The sequence below is a fragment of the Buteo buteo genome, chromosome Z (genome assembly GCF_964188355.1).
Source record: "Buteo buteo chromosome Z, bButBut1.hap1.1, whole genome shotgun sequence".
NCBI classification, from domain to species: Eukaryota; Metazoa; Chordata; class Aves; order Accipitriformes; family Accipitridae; genus Buteo; species Buteo buteo.
The window spans coordinates 40692300-40713275 of NC_134204.1; the positions used below are offsets into that span (position 1 = coordinate 40692300).

The window sequence follows — 20976 nt, forward strand, 5'->3', positions numbered from 1 at the left end:
ACAGTTGCATGTATACTCCTCCAAGCCTTTCTGACATAATAGGTAACTGTTAACTGCCTTTTTCCCCACTTTCATAAAAGTAAGGCACACTGCAGCTTTTGTGCTGAGGCTCTGGGGCTCAATGCTTCCAAAACTATTAGAAATATTCTCAAAGGGGCAATCTGTTTTTCCCCCAGCCACATGGTCCCTCATACTGTTGAATATGAGGCCCAAAGGAGTCACTGCCCTGCAGTCTGGCTGGACTGACCACAATAGAGAGCTGCCATTGAAACATCCAGGGAAGAGCGCAGGGGCAGCATTACATGTTATTACCTTGTCTCCCTTAGAAAACTGAACTGATGATGCATGTGATCATTTAAGATAGCAAAACTCCCAATTTCACCACTAATCCAGCAACTTTCTGTAAGGCTTTGTTAGAGGAGTATACTTATTGTCTCTTGAGCTTTTAACTAAAACCTTGGATCCCGTGGGCTTGCATAGACCAAAATCACTGGTCTTTGTATAATATGGCTTGCTTTTTCAAAATATCTTCATTCTGAAAGGAGTTCAACAAAGAGTTCAACCACCCAGCTGACAATTCACACTATTATCATAGAAAAAGCAAAGGCATTTTGGTGATATATGAGAAATAGGATACACCTTCTCATCTGTCTTTCAGTGGAACTTCCCATTGGTTATGTTCATCTGGAAGATCGCCCCTGCCCTTTGTTGTGGAAACACGGTGGTTGTCAAACCAGCAGAACAAACTCCACTGACTGCCCTTTACATGGGATCCTTAATTAAAGAGGTAGGTCATCAACAACAGAGTTTTTTGCCCTTCTCAGAAATGTAAGAGTATACTGCAGCTGAAATGCCACAAAGGTAATATAAGCCAGGCTGTCCTCTGCAAGTACTTCTCATTGCATGTCTAGCCTTGTACTATGGAACTTACCTTACTGTAAACCAGTGAAGCAAATCCAGGGGAAAAGCACGCATATCTTTCAGCCTAGTCCACACACACACACAAAAAAAAAAACCAAACCACAATAGTAATTTAGTAAACTCCGTTCCTTGGCAAACATGTTTGTATTACAAAAGCACAGTACCTTTCAAAGCCAAAAGCAAACAAGGAATCAAGAGCAGAGTACTTAGAGGTGGTTGGCAATGACTTTATTAGCATAGTTATCACAGAAAAGGACCTGTGTGTACAGCTCATTATTATTATGTTTTAATTGAACGAACTTTTCATCCACCGGGGTTTATTATTAACAAGTAGCTGTAAAATTGAACTGGTGACTGCTGCCAAACTTGTGAACTCTCCTCACACAGAACTGGGAGAATACACTTTGTGCTCTTGAATACAAGGAGTGTGGTAGTTTCTTCAGTGTCTCCAAACTTACTTTGGCTATTGTGCCCAGCCTAGCAAACACCCAAAGAAGAACAGTTAAATAGTTTAGCTATCTTGTTTCCCAATAAAATCAACAAATGTAATCTAACGTGTTTGAAGAGTTGGCACAGATGTCAATAATCACCAGCACAATAACCTTGCAGAGTGTTAATGGAAATGACTTGGCACATTTTATTATTTTGCTTCAAAACAATGATTCAGCAGAGCATACTGACTGGTCATGTGTTAATATTTCACAGAAACTGAATAACTATCAGGAAGGAGCCAAATCTTGCTATTGCATCACATAGTAAATGCTATTAGATAATATTGGGGAGGAGGAATTGCTTTAAAAAAAATCAGAGATACCTTTTCTATTCATTTTTAACAATAAGTATCAGAAAGTATATTTCTCTGAAAAAGCAACTTTACAAGGAAAGTAACTCTGTTCTAATGAAATATCTATTCTGATATTCTGATTTCCTGAAAGGTGAGCTCACAAGTGGGAATGTGATCAATGGTCCATTTTATATGCACACTTAACAATGGTTACAGAGTGGTAATGACTGGTATAATGCTAGAGTATTTTTAGTAAAAGGCAAGATGATTGTCATTTTACCCATTCACTCAGTGTTCCACTGGATGAGAAGCTTAAGTATATAATTGTTAAATGTCTTTGTTGTGTTATCTGACAGATATTATAGAGCTTTAAAAAAAGACAAATATTTATGTTATCAAGTCCTTCAAGGTTTATTCACCCAAAGCTAGCTGAGTTTTAATTTACACTCAGATTACTCAAGTAAAGTTGAACCCCAAATCTTTGATAGTGATCAAAACCTCAGTGATCACTTCAGTAGCTGTTTTAGACTTCCTGTGAAACTATCTAAAGATCTAATTTAACTTTCTAGTTCTCAAGTGTCCATGTTAAAAAAAAAAATTATAGTCACTTTTGGTAATTCTCACTAACCTTTTTAATAGTCCTCACAAGGTTTCTTTGCTAATAGGTAGAGAATAGCTTCTAATACAGACATGGAAATTAAATGCCCAAAGGGAGACAGTGTCCCATAAAAAATAGTCGTCTTACTTTTCTCTACAAATTAAGTGTGAAACACAATGCTAAGCAAATGGAAGGAACCTTATTGTCTCATCAGTTCTGGGGTAAATATTAATCTGGAATATTAAATGAGCATAAAAAGCATTGACAGAATGTATCTGAGCATGAACCTGTAAGGAACCTAAGTTGCTCGAACAAAAGTAATGGTCTGGTGTCCATAATGCAGGACATGAGGTTTAGGAGCTGTAACTCACCAGTTGAAATTCACCATTTTCCAAATGAAAATGGAACCTTTGCATGTAATTCCAAAGTCCTGTTTAACACTAAGAAGAGACTCATTTAAGTGATAATACAGGAGATGCATCTTTTTGGTCTTTAAATTTTATGTTTGCTCTGCAAGTGCCATTGAGATACCACAGCTGCCGACAGGAAATCCAGTTGCACTTCACACATCCATGGGAGTTTCCCTGACAAGCTGTTGGAAGAAAATAACTTATTTTGCCTATGAATGGAACATAACTAATACAGAATTGGTGGGAAACAATAGATTTGATTTAGCCGACAGGAAAAGCTTCTTTAAATATAAAACTGGAAATACTGGAACTGTGCATATCTCAGGTAGCCGGCTCTTTCATGCTTGGTAGCTTATCTGCCTTTTCTGTGCTGTAAACCTTCATGTTGCCCACTCTCTACTTTCAACCCATGTCCAGAGGAAGAAGTAAAGACATTGAGTTTGAAGTACTATTTCCATAATTTTTCTTAATAGAATTTCAATGTAAGTCAGCAGATCATTAATTAAATTCCATCTCATGTAAGGGGTAATGAGCAGAAGTCAGCAAGCACACAGGATGGGTGATTCAAATAACCTTAATGAAGCAGACATGAAATTAAGCAATCTTTTTCTTTACACATCTGACTGGGGGAGGAAAAAAAAATATTCTTTGGCAATGACACTGAAAAATAACTAAAATAAAATGTTCTTTTTTTAAAGAGCCAGTTCAATAGCCTAAAAGACAGGTGAGGGAAAGAGAGTGTAAATCATGTGAGAATGAACACACTTGGGGCTCTAGGGCTGAGAATAATTGTATGACTGAGAAAAGGTGGTGGGAGAAGTGAAAAGGGAAGTAACAGTTTATAAGACATGGTCTTCTAGTCATCCTTCCCCAAATTTACAAGGATCTCTCTTACAATTCAGGCAGGATTTCCACCTGGAGTTGTGAACATTGTGCCAGGCTTTGGACCCACCGCTGGAGCAGCAATTTCTCACCACATGGATGTAGATAAAGTAGCTTTCACAGGCTCTACAGAGGTACTATAATGAATGCAAGAAAATACAAGCAGGAAATGTGCCCCTCTGATTCCCAGTAATGATTTACTGTCTAATTTGTTCTATGTAACTCTTTTAACTTTTTTCTTTCTTTTGGCTGCTGGTTTGTTAAACAAAGTCTGTTTAATGATTTGTTGGTTATTATTAACTTCAAACATATTTAAACAATGTTTGTATTGCAGGAAAGCCCTTCAAACAAAGTCACTCCATGAGATACAATAAGTTCTAGTATACCAAGGCTATTTTAAGTCTTGTCCTTTAAAAGGAAACATTTTCATAACTTTTTATTTACTTCTTTTTTTTAAAGAATAATTATTTTTAAAAAATGCAAAATGTGAAACAGGCTGTGCTCTGTTCTGTTTAATTTTAATAACAACAGGATGGTAGGAAGGTAATTCAGAAAACTCATTCCTTGTTCTGCACACACTTAGGTGAGGTGATGGCTTTTTGGTATTTGAATGATACCGATGATCACCTGGGTGGTCTTAAAAGTATATTTGAATACGTGTCAGTTTAATAATTGAAAGGAAGGTCACTTAATTTTCTGTAACCTTCAGTCTGAAGAACAGCAGGTGATGTCATTGAAGATTTCTCAGTGCAGGCATTATATAACTATATCCTTAATACAGTACATTATATTATCTGTCTGTATGCATGCTACATGGAAGAGCTGCCAACTGGTCTCTTAACTTCTTGGCTGTACACTCCAAATATATATGTCATTGCCTCATGTAAAGGATCAGCAGACACCAAGAGCAAGAGCTATGTTTACTCTTAGAAACGTTTAGCTCTAAAGTAACAGGAAAACAACACAAAAATGTGACATCTGAGAAACACCCCACAGATGTTGCCAATGGATAGTAACTACAATTCTCAGTGCCACATCCCTCCAAAGGCAGGTGGACCAGAGGGTGTATTCATAGAACTTGGAGGCAATCGTATTCTTCTGATGGTGTAATTTAGCAGCAAGAAATGAAGGCAGGAAGGCAGGCGGAGGGAGGAAGCTATCTGATGGTTGCTACACAAGAGCAGTTACAGACCAAAACCACAAGGGTTACAAGCATGTTTTCCCTTCATAGTTTCTCCAGGACAATTCATATTAAGTAGTTCCTTTAATTATGCCATCAGTGGAAAGAAGCAGGGTAGGGGTTCTGCCTCACAGTGTCCATCTCCTCTTCTTCTTTATTCTGGAATAAGGAAGAGTTGGCCATGCAGGCAGTGTAGATATCTATTTTTTCTCTCATATATTTTGTGCTTCAAAGGGCTTTCCCATGTATGAAATATGGGAATTTCAGCCTAATGGGAGTAACTGGCAGAGCAGAATCAGTGCCTACTTTAGATCACAGATACAAGCAAGTAGAGTGGTGGTAACCAAAAAAGCACCAGACATCTTTGGCAAGTAACATGAGTGTGTCTGGGGGGGGAACTTTCCTAGAAAGCATTCCTGGTTTGTAGACTGCAAGTCACCTGCAGTACCCTGACTCTTCAATTCTTATTTTTGTTAATTTATTTTTCATTTCTAAAATTACTGGAATAGTAGACAACTGCAAACAGATTTTTCACTATTGAGGAACTCAGAGAAGTGTTATTGAGATCATAATAAAGTTTTTGAGATGAAGTTGTCTTCTCCCTACCTTTTAGGTTGGCAAACTGATTAAAGAAGCAGCAGGGAAGAGCAATCTGAAGAGAGTTACATTGGAACTTGGAGGAAAAAGTCCTAACATTATATTTGCAGATGCAGACTGTTAGTACCATTTTTATTATATCAACCTACTATTTTTGCAAGTCCCATGTTCTTTTTCTTTTCATTGTCAGTAAATTATTTGTACCTGTTTAATGAAGGAGTAATTTTTAAAAATTTCTGGTCACACCATAGTTTTAAGTTAGATTGCCACCAAAAACTGGTGGCTCCTGAATGGATATGAACCTCTGACAAACTGTCCACCCTTACTGTAATTAAGGACCATCCTAATCCAGCATGAGTGCAGAACCAAAAGCAGCTAGATGGATCTTATACAGGTTTATTAACCTTCTAGCTGAATAATCCTCTTGGTACTGCTGATAGGGGAAATAATGTTGAATCTACATTTCACATAGAACAGATGAATGTGTGTTTGTCTAGGAGTACCATGCTAGTCTTGATACGAGTAGTTTTGGACATAAATAAATAGATGAATATCTGTGTTTTAAAGGGCCATAAAAATAAAAAGTGCTAAAAAAGGAACTGAGATGGCGTGTCAAAGGTTTGTAAAGAATTTATGATGTGACCATTCAAGTTTATGGTCTAATGAACTCTGCATTTCTTTGCAGTGGACACTGCTGTGGAATTTGCACATATTGGTCTGTTCTACCACCAGGGACAGTGTTGTATAGCAGGATCTAGGATTTTTGTGGAAGAGCCTGTTTATGATGAGTTTGTTCGCCGGAGCATTGAACGAGCAAAGAATTATACTCTTGGGAATCCTTTGTTGCCTGGTGTACAGCAAGGCCCTCAAGTAAGTAATGTTAAATATTTCCAGTATAATTGTGACACATCACAGTTTAAGGTACTTCTAAAGCTACTGTTGCATTAGTTTCAAGGCTAAGTACAGTTGTCTAGGGCTTGGTCTAGAGAATCAGGAGGAAGAAACTGGAGTGATGGTTGTTTGTGTCACTATCATAGGCCTAAGGGTGAGATTTCTCTCTGTTCTCTAGTTCCTTTTATTATGGAATGGGAACAATTATGTAGAACTGAAATGTTTTGAGAATGCTCCAATGAAACAGCTGTAAAAGTGCAAGTACGATCAGATATTGCTAACATTATATTCAAATAGTGTCACTGTAAGTGAGTAGCTTGAGGAAATAAAATTTAATAGTGTCTGTTCCCCTTTTTCAATGTGCTAGTGTTTCATTATCCTGCTTTCAGTTTTAGAATATTCCACAATTAAAATGTATCATTTTGTACTTTTTCCTACTTATGTTAAAAGGTTGTGCCAACAGCTTCCCCATAAAATGAATGCTAAAATGCAGCATTAAAAAGCATAGCTATCACAATGCTATGGATTCAGTGGATCACATTAGAACATTGTTAAATTTCATCGAGTCTTATTCCCATATCAGCTTGTACTATGGGATATATATTTTCTTGGCAGAGCTATTATGCACATATTTGATTGCCACAGAATAAAGGAACTGTATTAGAGACAAAGCAAAAGTTGGAGACAAAGCAACTCCCACATATTTGATAATGTAACATGTTCTTCATAGGTTATCACAGTCATTTTATGTAGTCAAAGACACCAAGTAAACAGGAAAACTGCATGCTAAGCCATGCAAGTTTTGGAGAATTTAAAAATAGTAAGGATGCTATTTTGCTATTCTACAATGTGTCTTGCTAACAAGCCAATATGTTCAGCTGAATAAATTTAAATGCCAGAGGACAGGAAGATTGAAACAAGTAAACTCCAGGTGTCTGGTGTACAGCTAATATAAAACTAACAGGAATCTACTCTCATGTTATTATGGCTTTGTTGAGTTTGAAATTCATGCTAATAATTTAAATGAGAGATGAAAGTAAACTTTTACAAAAAAAAAAAAAAAAAGGTTAAAAGTGAAAAAAAGCATTACTGAAAACATTTGAAAGAGCATGAAGACTCTTTTCTCCTCCAGTCTCATCATTTGGCTTTCTTGACCTCTTTTTTTTTTTCTTAGCAAGCTTTAGCAGAAATCTTAACTTTTTTATAGGTTAGCAAAGTTTTTTCTTTTAGAGCTGGTATGATCCCATTTAATGGAAAATTGTAACCATGTGGTTTAGGTGCATTCCTTTTGTGGTAATTATGTTAAATATCTCTCTTTGTCTTCAAATTCCTTGTTGTGCTTTGACTAATTCTTTCTAGAAACAAAAAATGATAGCCTGTTCAGGCATATTCACTGTGCTCTCTTGTCATGGAGCCTCCTAGAAAGCCATCTTTGTCCTCCAGTGCACAGGCCCTCTGGGGCATCACCTGCCTGTGATGGCAGCAAGTTTGAGTAATGCTTTGCACAGTGGGCACCAAAGAAGAGCCAAAGACTGGAATTCAAAAGATCATATATATGCTAATTCACACATTATTAAGAAAAATAATGATGATAATAATAACAAAGGAACAACTGACAGCAACATGAGCTGTATCTTCTAAACCTCATCTTCTCTTCAAGATGTTTATGTACAAGAGGTATTTGGCCACCAGGGTAGCAGAAATTTTATGTCTTAAGCATTCAGTAAGGCAATTGTTTGAAAGCAAAGTGACAAAGGGAGCACAGAGAACTAAAAATCACCTTCCTATAAATATCCTTATAAATTCATATCCTTATACATATAGGCTTTTATCACAGCTTTAGCTGAATAGCTGTTTAGTCTAATACCCATCCAGGATTCCCCAAAACCCTTGAAAATGTTTTTCTATTCCATGACCATGGTAAAACTTGTTGCTTAAACTTGAAATGTGACCTTTTCATTGCACAAACAAGAGAATAAGATGATACACACCTACTCTGCTGACTGATGAGTATGATCACAGACAAAAAGCTTCTGTGCAAGAGTCACCCCTAGAAGTACTCTCAGTATCTTCATGAGCAAATGCTTGAAGGGCTGGACTCTGAAAAACGGAAGAAAAGAATCATGAAAATGGAACAAATAAAAAAAAATAAAAAAAAAAAGGAGAAGGTGTTAGAGGCCTCTACCAAACAAGTTTTACCATTGAGTTTTTCTTAACATAAATGTTACCTTGTGTATGATCTCCCTTCAGGCTTGAAGTGGTGATTGGTTAATTTGCAGAGGGGAGAAGAGGAAACAATGTGTGATCTGTTTCTAGTTCCCATTTGCACTCTTTTCTTGTATTCACTTTGCCACTGAAAACTAGAAGGGGTTAGAGAAATATAAGCCCCTACTGTGCTGCCACCATAAAGTCCTTTTCCAGCCAAAGATCATGCATTTTGCTACACTATAGACCCAAACTGCAATATTCTTGGCATATATGTTCAATTTGTTAGTAGGCTTGGACAAGTGGAGGGGTAGAGATTGGCTTCATACCATAAACATTCTGCCATCTTTGTTTCTTAAACTACAGTGTAAATGTCCTTATTCCACTAATAAGTCAGAATGAACTGAAAACAGCATTGAATTTCAGGTATATTTTATTGTTGCTTTTTAACTTCCTTTAATAGTTTAGGAAAACAGTATGGCCAATCTACCAAACCTAGTGAAGTACGGAAGAGTCTTGTGGGCTAGATCAAACCCTCTGTTATTTCTGCAGAATCAAGTTCAGCAATTTTTATTTCGATGAACCATTTGCAGTTGGCAAGAGTACTGTAAGAAGTATAAAACACTTTTATTGTACAGATTTTTTTTTTTCTTTTCTTACTAAAGAAAACCAGGATATCAGTCCCTCTACAACTGATACTCCTATGTCAGAATTTCTGATTACTTGACTATCTGAGAAAAGCCTGCAAGGTTTTGAGAAATTAGTGACAAGAATATTTGCAGGGCTTTCCAGTTGTTCCACTTCAACACATGCAATTAAACAAAGCTGGAACATTGTTAGGTTTCAGTTAATGAGTTAGAAGAACAATTCCTGTTAGTGTATGTTGTTTTCATCCCTGCAGTATCTTTTTTCTAATTCAAATTTTATCTAATCTAAAATCTTTAGATTGATAAGGAGCAGTTTCAAAAAATCCTGGAGCTAATTGAGAGTGGGAAAAAAGAAGGAGCCAAACTGGAATGTGGAGGAGGTCCATGGGGAGACAAAGGTTATTTCATCCAGCCCACAGTTTTTTCTGATGTTACAGATGATATGCGCATTGCCAAAGAAGAGGTAAATAAATTCTTGGTAGTCTTTACTCTCACTGGAGATCATCTGTTTAAATGTCTGTACAAAATACCCGTTTAGAAGGTCAAGTGGCTACATAAAACCACTCTCAGTAAATCTGCCGTTCCATCCCCCTGGTGTTTAAAATGGTTTTCTTGGTTTCTGATGCCTGTTTCACCACCTCTGTGGAGGTGAGGGAGAGGAGCATGAGGCTGGCCTGCCAACAAAGGCTCCAGCTTAAGCTGGCAGTAGATAAGAAATGCTGAAGTTTGGATTGCTTACATCACCCCATTCTGCCCATGTCTCATATATCAGAGTCACAGTAACCTGTAACAGAGAAGCAAACCTTGAAGGCACAGCTTGTGAACTCTTTGCACTGCCTAAGGAGCCACTTAAGTTGAGGTTTGGACAAAATATGCATCAAGCAGCTATTTTGCAATAAGAGAAAATAGTTAGATTGTGCTTCCATAGGCATTTTGTTGGTGGCAATTATAGCAAAGCAGAGGTTTTCCTTTGCCGGGTTATTTAACTTAGAACAGTTTGCAGATGTGTTTACACAGTGTTGAAAGAGCTTTTACTGACACAACTAAGGTGGCAGTTCCAGGCCATCAGTGATCATCTACAAGGAACAGGACAGTTAAGAGTGCAGAGCTGCTATGTCATTGAGAAAAACAGGGTTTTTTCATATGTTTTTTTTTACACTCATCTTGACTAACAACTGCTGAAGTTGTGCTGCAGTTGGTGTCCATTATACTTCTTCATACTAGGAAGCTCCTTCAAATTTGTTACAAATCTAGGTGTTGCTTTATATAGCCAGCGATACTGTGCCAATGCAGTCTGCTGAACATACCTAGCACATTCAGCAAGAGTCAACAGGGTGAGTAAAAATGAACACCAGAGCCTCTAGAGTTAGTTGTGTCAGGGAGAGAGCTGTGCAAAAGGAGAGAGCTGTATGAGAAATAATTTGGATTGTTTCTGCTGGTCTGAAAGACAGGTTGGAAACTGCACAGAGGTATGTTTTTTCATAGATCTGTTAGTTTCCTTTGGGTCAGCAGTACAAGAACTGATTCTCTCACGCTATTTTGAGTATATTGAGTAATGAAGCCCCAGAGAGCCAAGGCAATTTAAAGAATATCCAGGTTCTGAAACTCACAGCTTGAACAGTGGGGGAACATTCAGTGGTTTTCTGATCTGTGTAAATCAATCCCTGCAAATCTGGTTAGAAACTAGCACTTTCCAGCAAAATCAAGTGGAAATCTCACAATCTATGGGAGCTGAAGTAATTAGATGTGGTAATAACCCCCCACCCTACACAGCCTTGACACTGTGTGGTAGGCATGGGCACCTCTGGCTGAGAACACAGAGCAGCAGTAGTGGGAAAGCTGAGCCTGGGGGACTATTATCTCACATAACACCCATATGGAAAGCAGAATTAGTTGTTTCACTTGGCATACATGCTCAGTTGTGCAGCTACCTGCAGAGATGAAAGTCTAATACAAAGTTTAGAGGAAGGAAAAGCTGAATGTCTTTCTCAACTCTAAAACTGGAGCTTACCAAGAAAATACCAGTTCATTGGTAACCAGTATAGATGTGCAACACACTGTGACTCCATGCTAACTACTGTTATGGTGGGTATCTTTTAATCTTTATTTATTTGTTTTCACAATTTACTGTTTTTTTATATTTAATTATTGTTTTAGTAATCATTTTATAATAGGCTATCTTGATTTGCTTCATACTGCAAAAATCTTATCTTTGTGTGAATTTATAATCCTTTTTAGAACTCTATTCTGAAATGTACACTCTTGACTGAATGAATTCAGTAATAAGGCCATCTGACAAATAAATTTTAAAAATATAAATTATTTACAATAGTAAGTTATGCTAGTCTACTTCATATGTTTACATGTGTCTGTAACAGATATTTGGACCTGTTCAACAAATCATGAAGTTTAAAACCATAGATGAAGTTATCAAGAGGGCAAATAATACTACCTATGGCTTAGCAGCAGCAGTTTTTACCAAAGACATTGATAAAGCACTGACATTTGCAGCTGCTCTTCAGGCTGGGACAGTATGGTAAGTAATGGCTTTTTTTAATTCTTCCTTCAGAGCTCCAGGTGCCAATGACAGTAACTGTAGGACATTTTAACACTTCTTTGGGTGGTGTACTTTTGTATTTCAATTCCTTGTAATCTTTAGAGAGGTAGATTAATGCCAGCCTCCTGTGTCTCCCTTCCCTTCACCTTTCCATACTTAATGTGCTATTAAATAAATATTTCTTGTAAGTCTACACACAATTGTTCTGTAAACTTAGTCTAAAAAAAGGAAATTGACTTGCTAAAAAGGAAAGGAGTCAAAAGGAAGTACAGTGAGAGTGCTACTTACCTTTCCATTCAGGATCCGAGGATAGCCCAATACATACTTAATTTGTGGGGATCATTTTCTGTACTGTGTAAAGAAATGAATTATCTGAAGTTCTGTTGCCATTAACCTAGGCAGAACATTCACGTGTGATGGAAAAGATTGATAAAATGTGGTTGAAAAAAGGAAAGAAATGCAAGTGGGGGGAAATTCTACAGGGACAACTTTTTCCAGCGATGGCAAAGAAAGAGGCAACCTATATGGAGTTGGAAAGGCAAAGTCTGAGAGATGCAAGAGTGAGACCTGGGAGGAATAGCAGACTTGAGTCTAATGACTAACACTGACGGAGACCTGCATTTTCCTGCAATTACATCACTGCATCAGAAAGAGAACAACCACTTTTTCTTGAACACAAAACCTGTGTCCAATTTACATTTTATCTGAAAGGACTTGCAACCAGCACAAATTCCTGCCCAGGTCCAGTGACCTAAAAACATATGCTTTCTAAAAATAAGTTAACAGTTTTGACTTAGGAGTTGGTATTCTTTAAATGGAATAAAGTTTAAAATAAAATTGGAATCTTTGGTTTTTACTCTTACATGATTGCTGGTCTGCCTAGGAATCCTTAAATATGAGCAGAACCTCTTTTGTTGAAACCAGTAGACTGGTAGCAGGAGAAATTATAAAATATGAAAATACAGAATACCTGAGTTGATAATGCTGCAAGACAAAACCAGCTTCCCACCTAGGGAACAAGATGCACATTCTGCTAAAACTCTTCATACTACAAATTCTCCTGTGAAATTCCTTTCTTACTCATTATTGTATTTTTGTTCTCAATCACAATACAGAATATGGTTTAAGATTGAGTAGAACCAAACAAAACTTCCTAAAGGTATACTGAAGCAATCCTGAATTTATCTATTGGAAGTGTGCCTGCAGAAGGCTTAACTGTGACTAGTCTTTGGTTTGAGAGCTTATGCACTAATTAGCAAGGAATTTTATCATAAATATCAGAGAAAGATATGACTGTCACTCTGCTTGAAGACCCTTGATGAGTGTTAGAACCCTGATCATAAGTGTAGTTTCTGGTATCTAAACCTTGAACTACACATATTTTTCCAAATATATTACTCAGATATAGGTTGTGAATATCACCACAGGTTTTTTACAGTCAACAGAAAAACACGGATTGTTTAGAAGTGAAAAACGTTGTTTCACTGTCAAAAGTAATTTTCCTGTTCTTCCAGGGTTAATTGCTATAGTGCAATGTCTGCTCAGTGTCCTTTTGGAGGATTTAAGATGTCAGGAAATGGACGAGAAATGTAAGTAAATACTTTTAAAACTGTTGATTCATGGGAACTGCAAAATGAAATTCCAAAACCCAACTTTAAATATTTATAACCAGGATGCCCAGTTTGAAATGTTATCAAATTAGTCTATACAGTGTTTAAAGGCTTCATGTTGTTAAAGCCAATGTCAAGCAAAGAATTCCTCTATAAAACAAATAAGAAAACTTAGATACACACTTTTTCAAAATGACCATTTTTAGTAGCTTGTGGTTTATTGATAGGCAAAACTGATCATTGTGCTTATGGTTTATGGCTTACAGTTTATATATAGATAGAGTCACTTGCATGAAGGTATATATGTGTGTAGTTTGTGGAATCCCCTTTAAGTGCTAGGTTTTTGAAAACACAAGACTTTTCAAAATCCTTGCTTTAAAGAAGAGTTTCCAGTTTAAAAAGTCCTGTGACAACAATGTTTTTATAGTACGTTCCAGCTTGGTCAAAAGTTATGATAAAAATAGTACTCTGTAGTCTTTGGATCTTTGGTCTTTTCTCAACTTAGAAGTGGAGGAGTATACAGAAATGATAAGCTAATCAAATTCATTCAAACTTTTAAGGTTTACTCCAGTTTCAATTTGAAACACGTCCTGTCTTACCTGTATTCATCCTGATCTTCATATTAGCAAAAGAATCATGTAATGTGTTACATCAGGGAACATTTGATGTCATACATGTTCATTACATCATGTAGAATTATGTCTTCTGGGGTTTTTGGAACATAAACCACAAGCAGTCCTTTGCTAAAAATGCCATATATCTGGGAACAACAAATAATTTTTAAAGAAATGAATAAAAATCAAAACATGTAAGTTTTCCCTTTTATTAAGCCAAATGCATAGTGCTTCTAATGAATACTGGAAGTAATTAAAAAATACATGTGCAGGTGAAGTGCTTCAGAGCTTCTTTTTCTCTTTTTTTTTTTAAGAGATAAAGGCTAGGGTTTTCATGCTTGCTCCTCACTGGACTCAATCTGCTCCTTATGGCAAAGCTCCCGCTGACTTCAAAGGAAACAGAGCTATGCCAGTGCTAAGAGCTTTAGAAAATGTCAAAATGGGGGAAAAAAAAAAAAATTAGGCCATTACTATCAAGGACTGTTTTGCATTTGCTGGGTGCCAAAACTGGAAGATCATCAATTCTGAAACACAGCCTTTTGCAGAAATATTTTGGGGATTCATTTGCTGGAAATAACAGGAAAACAATAATAGGCTATCATAAAGATTGATATTCTCTATAACAGTGCATTTTGAAGCAGTTAAGCTTTTGTGCAAACAAGTTTTCCAAATGCTTGGTTCAAAATCACAATTAGTGGACCAATAAAAATATTCCTGCTAAAGGGCAAGGAAGAAATTAGTACCAGACAGATGTCTGCCATGGAAAAAAGTTTTGTAAACATGTGGCAATCAATTTTGGGAGAGGTGGAAATATGTGTGAAACAACTGCACTGAAATAATCAGGAAGATAGTGTGTCAAGCCATTGACTTCCTTGAATCCCACAATAAAATTCCCTCTATAATTCTTGGAATAATAACATTATGAATTAAACTACTGAATGTCACATACTAACAGAATGCCTCTTCAAAAATGAAGAGAATCAGTAAACATTTTTACACAGCATGAGAGTCCTGAGCACAGATTTCTGTTTTGCATACATATGTATCTAGTAAGATGGCAGTGAGAACTGGATAACATTATACTGTAGCAAACTCTTGTTCTATAAAACAATTAATTATGTCTAAATAGTTTGACTGTGTCAGATGTCAAACATCTAGGCACACAAGCAAGGTTCATCTCAGCATGTAAAACATAAAGGTAGATTCATGCTAATAACATGTCAGTAAGATTTAAGTGTTTTTTACTGTCTGTAAGATTTCATAGTATATTAATTATGTCCCCCATTTACTTGAGATGAAGTGTCTGTTCTTTGACTCGAGAAAAGTCTTGACATCAGAGGAAGGCCTTTGCAAATAACTTGTTGAGCTTGCTTGTGAAGACCTAAAGTGCCTGATTTCCTGCACAGAAACCCAGTTGAGAAATGCACTAAACTTATTAAACGCCATTCTTTTGCACAGAAATGAAATTGCTTTCTCCCCCACTTCTCTCAGGAGACAGCTGCTGTAGCTTTTTGAAAGGCTTCCAGCAGCAGTCTAGCTGCACAGATGTCTTCCGAATATGTCCAGTATACTTGTCATACATCTGGCCAATTGCACAGCACCACCGAAAATCCCATCCAGGACATAACTCATATAAAAAGCATTAACATAAATATTGCTCTTGGTTCTCTTTTATCTAGGGGAGAATATGGCATTCATGAATACACAGAAGTTAAGACTGTCACAGTCAAAATCCCACAGAAGAACTCATAACACTGCTTGAGATGCAGAATTCAGCATCTTCAAATGAATCTGAAAAGGCTATCTGAATTCTGGAAAGATTTACATCCCAAATTATTCATTAACCTTTTTGCTTTCTGATTGTATAAGAAGTACTTGCTTACATTAACAGTATAAAGAATAATGTAGAAAATTTTAATGTAATTAACTAAGAAAAGGACACTTTAATGCCTGGTACATAGCTAACTAATTTTGAAATTCATGTTCAGAATGAACTACATTTTATTTTCAGTGGAAGGTGTCTGTAGTGCTGTGAAAATGTTCCTTTTTCAATGTATTCTACAGGTACAGTTTGAATTTGTATGATTTCTAAATGTTAGATGGCAAGCTTTCTTTGTATTTTCTTTTCTTTGTGGCCTTAACAAAAGCACTTACGAGTAATTAGCAGATAGATACTTTTCTGTGTCTTTCAAAAATAATAGACTTCTCTTAGATATATTTCTTAGACTACTGAATTTGTTCATTGTAGTACACAAATGTAATCTGGAAAATATTAAACAATATTAAAATCCACTTTCAAAACCTAATATTGCTCCTTTCGTTACTCTTTCCTGTTACACTGGTTTACCACTGGGCACTATGTAGCACATATTTTATATACTTAAAGAGGCACTACTGTCTCAATGGTGTGTTTAGGTCATCAGAAGTATACTGTATTGGCTATATGGAGACTAAAGTCCCTAATTCTCTGACAGTATTATAAATGGGAAAATATGAACATACGGAACACTGGACTATATGAAAAAAGCCTACTACAACTGGATTTGTAGTGTTAAGTGTATAGAAAAGCCTTAACAGATAAGAAGCAAGAAATATTGAAGGGAAATAAGAAAGAGAAGGGGAGATAAGGGAAGGCAATCTCCTTTGTGACTTATACCTGCTCCATTTTTTCTGTGCTCATATGCCTGCCTATGACTTGCATGTTTTCCTCCCTCCTCTTTCCTCCTCTAGTCCATTGTTTCCCTTCATCCTTTTTCCTCACCATCTCTTTTTCATCACTATCTCTTTTTCATATAGCTGCTTATTCTCATAAAGGCCCTCTGCAGATACGTGTCCCAAGCTAATCACAACCTCTAAGGTCTCTCTGTCCGTGCAGCTTCGGTGTTTCACTATTCTCTGCTAGTGCAGCTATCAGCACCTTCTGAAGGCCACTCGCCATCAGCAGCAGCCAGTTATAAGCTCTGGGACAGTGGTCTACAGACACCAAGTACAGCAATTACATAGTCTGCTACTGACAGGGTCATATTTTCTCTAGACTGAATCCAGAGCTACAATTCATCTCTTGTTACGGAAGGTCAGCCTTACATACAACCTTACATACAAGCTCTGCCTATTACTAAGAACATAGAGCACCACAAAATTTTAAGCAGCAAGTATAGAGAATGTGCACAGAATTGAAAGTAAAGAGGTTTTGTTCATCTGGATATGCCTATCTTTTTTTTTTTTTTTTTTTTTTAATATAAGGTCATTAAAACAAAACCCAGAACAGGCTCTCACCCTATGACTCCTCTCTGGATGCCTTGGATGCCTTTTTTCATGAAGTGAAGAACTGGACATAAGACTTGTGGCACAGGTATCTCTCTCCACAGGCCTCTAAATTATCTGTTCTTGAAAAGTGTCAGTTCCACATCCCATACATATACCTCTGAAATAATTTCATTATTCACAGTTGTCAAACAAACCCAATCCCAGTACCATATCAAGAAACAAGTAACAAAATAATAGAAGAAGGAAAAGAAGGAAGAGTGAATCAAAAGTAAAAATGTACTGTGGCAATAATTAGCAGAGATTGTTCAGCAGAGGAAAGTGTATAGAAGCACAGAAATCAAAATAAATGCCAAATAAAGGGAAAAGAAAAAAAAAAATCTAAAGAAATAAGCTGCAGAGGAGAAAAGAATGAGAAAACACTCCAAAAGACTTCAAAGGTGGTAGTGAACATAGTATTAGAGAAAACCTGGATACAATGAAAGATTAAATACTGAAAGAGTTGGAATATGTAGAGCAGGTATGGGTCATCATAATTCTCTACTGTCTGAATTCTGCTTTTGCTGAAGTCAACTATAGAAGTCTCAAAGGAGGATAAATAAGCCAAATGACAATAAGTTTACATTTGCATTTTGGTTTGGATCAGGAGTGCACTGCTGAAATTATATTTCTGATCATCTGCACTTACCTTCTTTAGTTCACATGGAAGAGCGATACAGGGGAGCAAAATTGCGTGTCTTTTTGATGACGCTAAGCCAGAAGATGCAAACTTGGTGTGGTATGATCCAACCACTAATAACCATTCAGCTCTTAGAAGCGGACTAGGGCTGGTCTGAAGCAGCTCCCCTCTAAATGTGTACTACGTGGGCAGTTGATTCTCATCTCCTTACAGTGTCCTTTGGCAGCTTAGGACTGCAAATCCAGTCCTACCAGGCTATGTTGCCTGCAACTGCTAGCACAATAAAGAATGACTTTGAAATATAACCCAAGGAAAGGGAAAAGCCAACATAAATAGACGTATATAGGAGAAGGATCAACTTGACACTTGCGTGCATGTATGTATTCTTCTTTACAATGCCTAAAATATGTTAATACTGTTCTCAGCAATATTGTAAATCTATTTTAGTTCGTGATTGACAGTCTTTCTCTTATTTACAGGTAAAAGAAAGCTGGCAATGGTCTTGTTTTGTCAATTTAAATGTTTCAATGTGAACAAAATGTAGCATCTAGTAGTGATGTTAGGTTCTTATTTTTTCAAAAAATAAGTCAGAGAAGTGTTTCCATGTGTATATTACACATGAGAGACAGAGAGAGAGAGAACAGCAAAAGAAGGCAAAGACTGTAATTCAACCAAGGTGAAACACCCAATGTTTTCATCAGAGCCAAGTATAGCTTTGGGTTAATCTGGTGACACACTGAAGTTGTTCCCATGAGATGCCAATGTAAAGAGATACACCTTTTGGCATCTAGTAAGTGTAAGGAATTCAATATGTGGGTGTTTGCCTAAAGCACTTGAGTTATGTTTGAAGGAGGCAAACAAGGGCTCATTAAATTGCATAGTCCAGTTTACCTTAAAAGAGCACATTAGTTCACAGCGCATGGCAAAGTGTCCAACCCAGACGAATTTCAGAATATAGTCCCATTTGTTCCTCAGCTGCCTGGTTACTAACTCAGATTCAAGGTCAGTAGTGCATTTCACTCTACAATGCACACATTGTGCAATAATACAAACTCCCTGTAAGAACAAGAAATGTCCTTTCACAATTAAGCGTGTTTGTAACTGTGTTCATAGTATTAAAGACTCCATCTGATGGTGAAATACCTTCGCTATGTCTTTGCATTATATCTGCATATGGGTACAGTGACTTATGATCACCCAGTCTGGGTAGGAATAAATGAGGACTTCAACTCCACAAATATTACACAGGTAATTAAGGAGGCCCTTTCTTTCTGTGCCGGAATCACTATCGTGTTACTACTGTTACATGCCAAAGCAGCACCACTGAAATTTACTGGGATGAAATGCGAGAAGAGCAATAGTTTATGTAAATATTGCTTATAATGTTAGGGAAGTTGTAGTCAGCATTTCACATAGAACAAAAATTAACAAGAGAAATTAAGTTACTGCACTTCCTTTCAAAGCCCCTGAAAACTGACTGCTATAGTCAGCAGCAATTACTAAATTTATACTTCATGTTTGGATTTAAATGGTGATATTTTTCATATAGTTCTCCAAGCCAGTGGGTGCCTGAATAAATAATGCACAGCAAAATCATAGCAGATTTGAATGGGACTAATTCTTTTTCCAGTGAACAACCTTTCTATCCCCTTAATACTATTGAATGCATTACTTTAATTTTCATGAATGTATGACCAATGAGATGCTTTTGCAGTCACCTTGGAAAGTTATGTTTCACGCAATTTTATACCATATAGAAAAGCAAGTCCTAGAAACTTGGGGTGATAAAAGCCATTGTCTTGCCATCACAGAGGCTATCCCTGCCCCTGACACACCTTTTTTTTTTTTAAGAGGGGGGAAGCTGTTGAATGGCAACAGCAGGATAGAGGGATCCTCAGGCTATTTCAGTCAAAATAGTGAAGCTGTAAGGAATTCTCATTCTGTCTCAAGAAAGAAAATTACTGATAATCCTCGACTGCCAGATATCCAGGTCTTAAGACAGACAAGGGAAGATATGGAAAAAATATTCAGAGCAAAAAAGGCATCTGGCTTGGATAAGGAGTGAAAATTCCCTGATGAAGTAGGTTTTAGGGAGGAATTTGAAAGATGTGACATCTTGGCAGGCAAAGGGGCTTGGGGGAGGAGAGTGGGATATTCCATCTGGGACACAAAAGATAAGTGCAGAAAAGACAAGTGCAGGAAAAAGAGGGAGAAAGGAAGGGAGCAATAGCAGAACTATAAGGAGCCTGAGGAGGAATGAAAGAAAAGCTAAGGATCACCTTGGGTTTCTGAAAGATCTCACTGTAAGATCTCATTATAATTCTGTAAGAGTTAACATGAAGGGTTTAATAGATGAAGTGTCCTTCCCCAGCTCCTCCATCATCATGTTTGCTGTCAGATTGTATTTGTCCTGTCTGATCCTTCTGCTCTCCCTCTTCTCATTCAAGTCATGCTCTAGTTCTCTTGGTGTTAATATTGTCTTCCATCTATAACTCTATTGAAAAGTGAGATTTAAATAACTCATTAGGAAAAGTCCACTTCAAAATAAAGTAGCAAAAAAAGAGTCTCTGAAAATTTGGGAATAATAGTTTCCTGTGAACTTAGTGGGAGGCCCTAAGGACTGAATTATTACCTTTGCTATGCTGAGAGAACAACAGTGGCTTGATGAATGAACTGCTCTGGAAATAAAAGTTAAAGATCTGGAAGCACAACATAAACTGACTCAGTCAAATAAAATGCTGCATAGTCTTGTAGGAAAGACATAAATCATTTGTTGCATGAAAAATTGGACAGGTGGTTTGACTATTGAAAATCCAACTCGTGAAACAGTCCTCAAAGGGCAGCAACAAAGATGATTCATACACAGTAAAATAAACTGTCCATGCAAGAGGAAGAGACCACAGCTGCTTTTACACATGACTAGCAGGTGTTGCAGAGAGATTTGGAAGAAGGATTAACCAAAATACAATAAGGTTGTCCTTGATGGGAGTGGAACAGAAGTAGCAAACTCTTCCAAGAAACTATATTAGTATTGAGGGTTATTTAGAAGAAAGCAAGCTAGAAGAGACAGAAGCAAGGAGAGGGTTTGTTTTATTATTTTAGTTTATATCCTCATATTGCTTATAGTTCTATGTGGA

At 36.9% G+C, this 20976-nt stretch overlaps 1 protein-coding gene across 1 annotated transcript in view; it reads left to right on the forward strand.

Annotated features, from left to right (window-relative positions):
- The window catches only part of ALDH1A1 (aldehyde dehydrogenase 1 family member A1), a 36175-nt gene extending 20121 nt beyond the window's left edge, over positions 1-16054 (forward strand). The window contains exons 6-13 of the mRNA XM_075019454.1: positions 659-787; positions 3616-3729; positions 5389-5491; positions 6058-6242; positions 9414-9578; positions 11494-11651; positions 13187-13261; positions 15576-16054. Of these exons, the coding sequence (XP_074875555.1) occupies positions 659-787; positions 3616-3729; positions 5389-5491; positions 6058-6242; positions 9414-9578; positions 11494-11651; positions 13187-13261; positions 15576-15648 (1002 nt within the window). The 3' untranslated portion in view covers positions 15649-16054. The remainder of the gene's footprint in view (positions 1-658; positions 788-3615; positions 3730-5388; positions 5492-6057; positions 6243-9413; positions 9579-11493; positions 11652-13186; positions 13262-15575) is intronic.
- The last annotated feature ends 4922 nt before the right edge of the window (positions 16055-20976 follow it).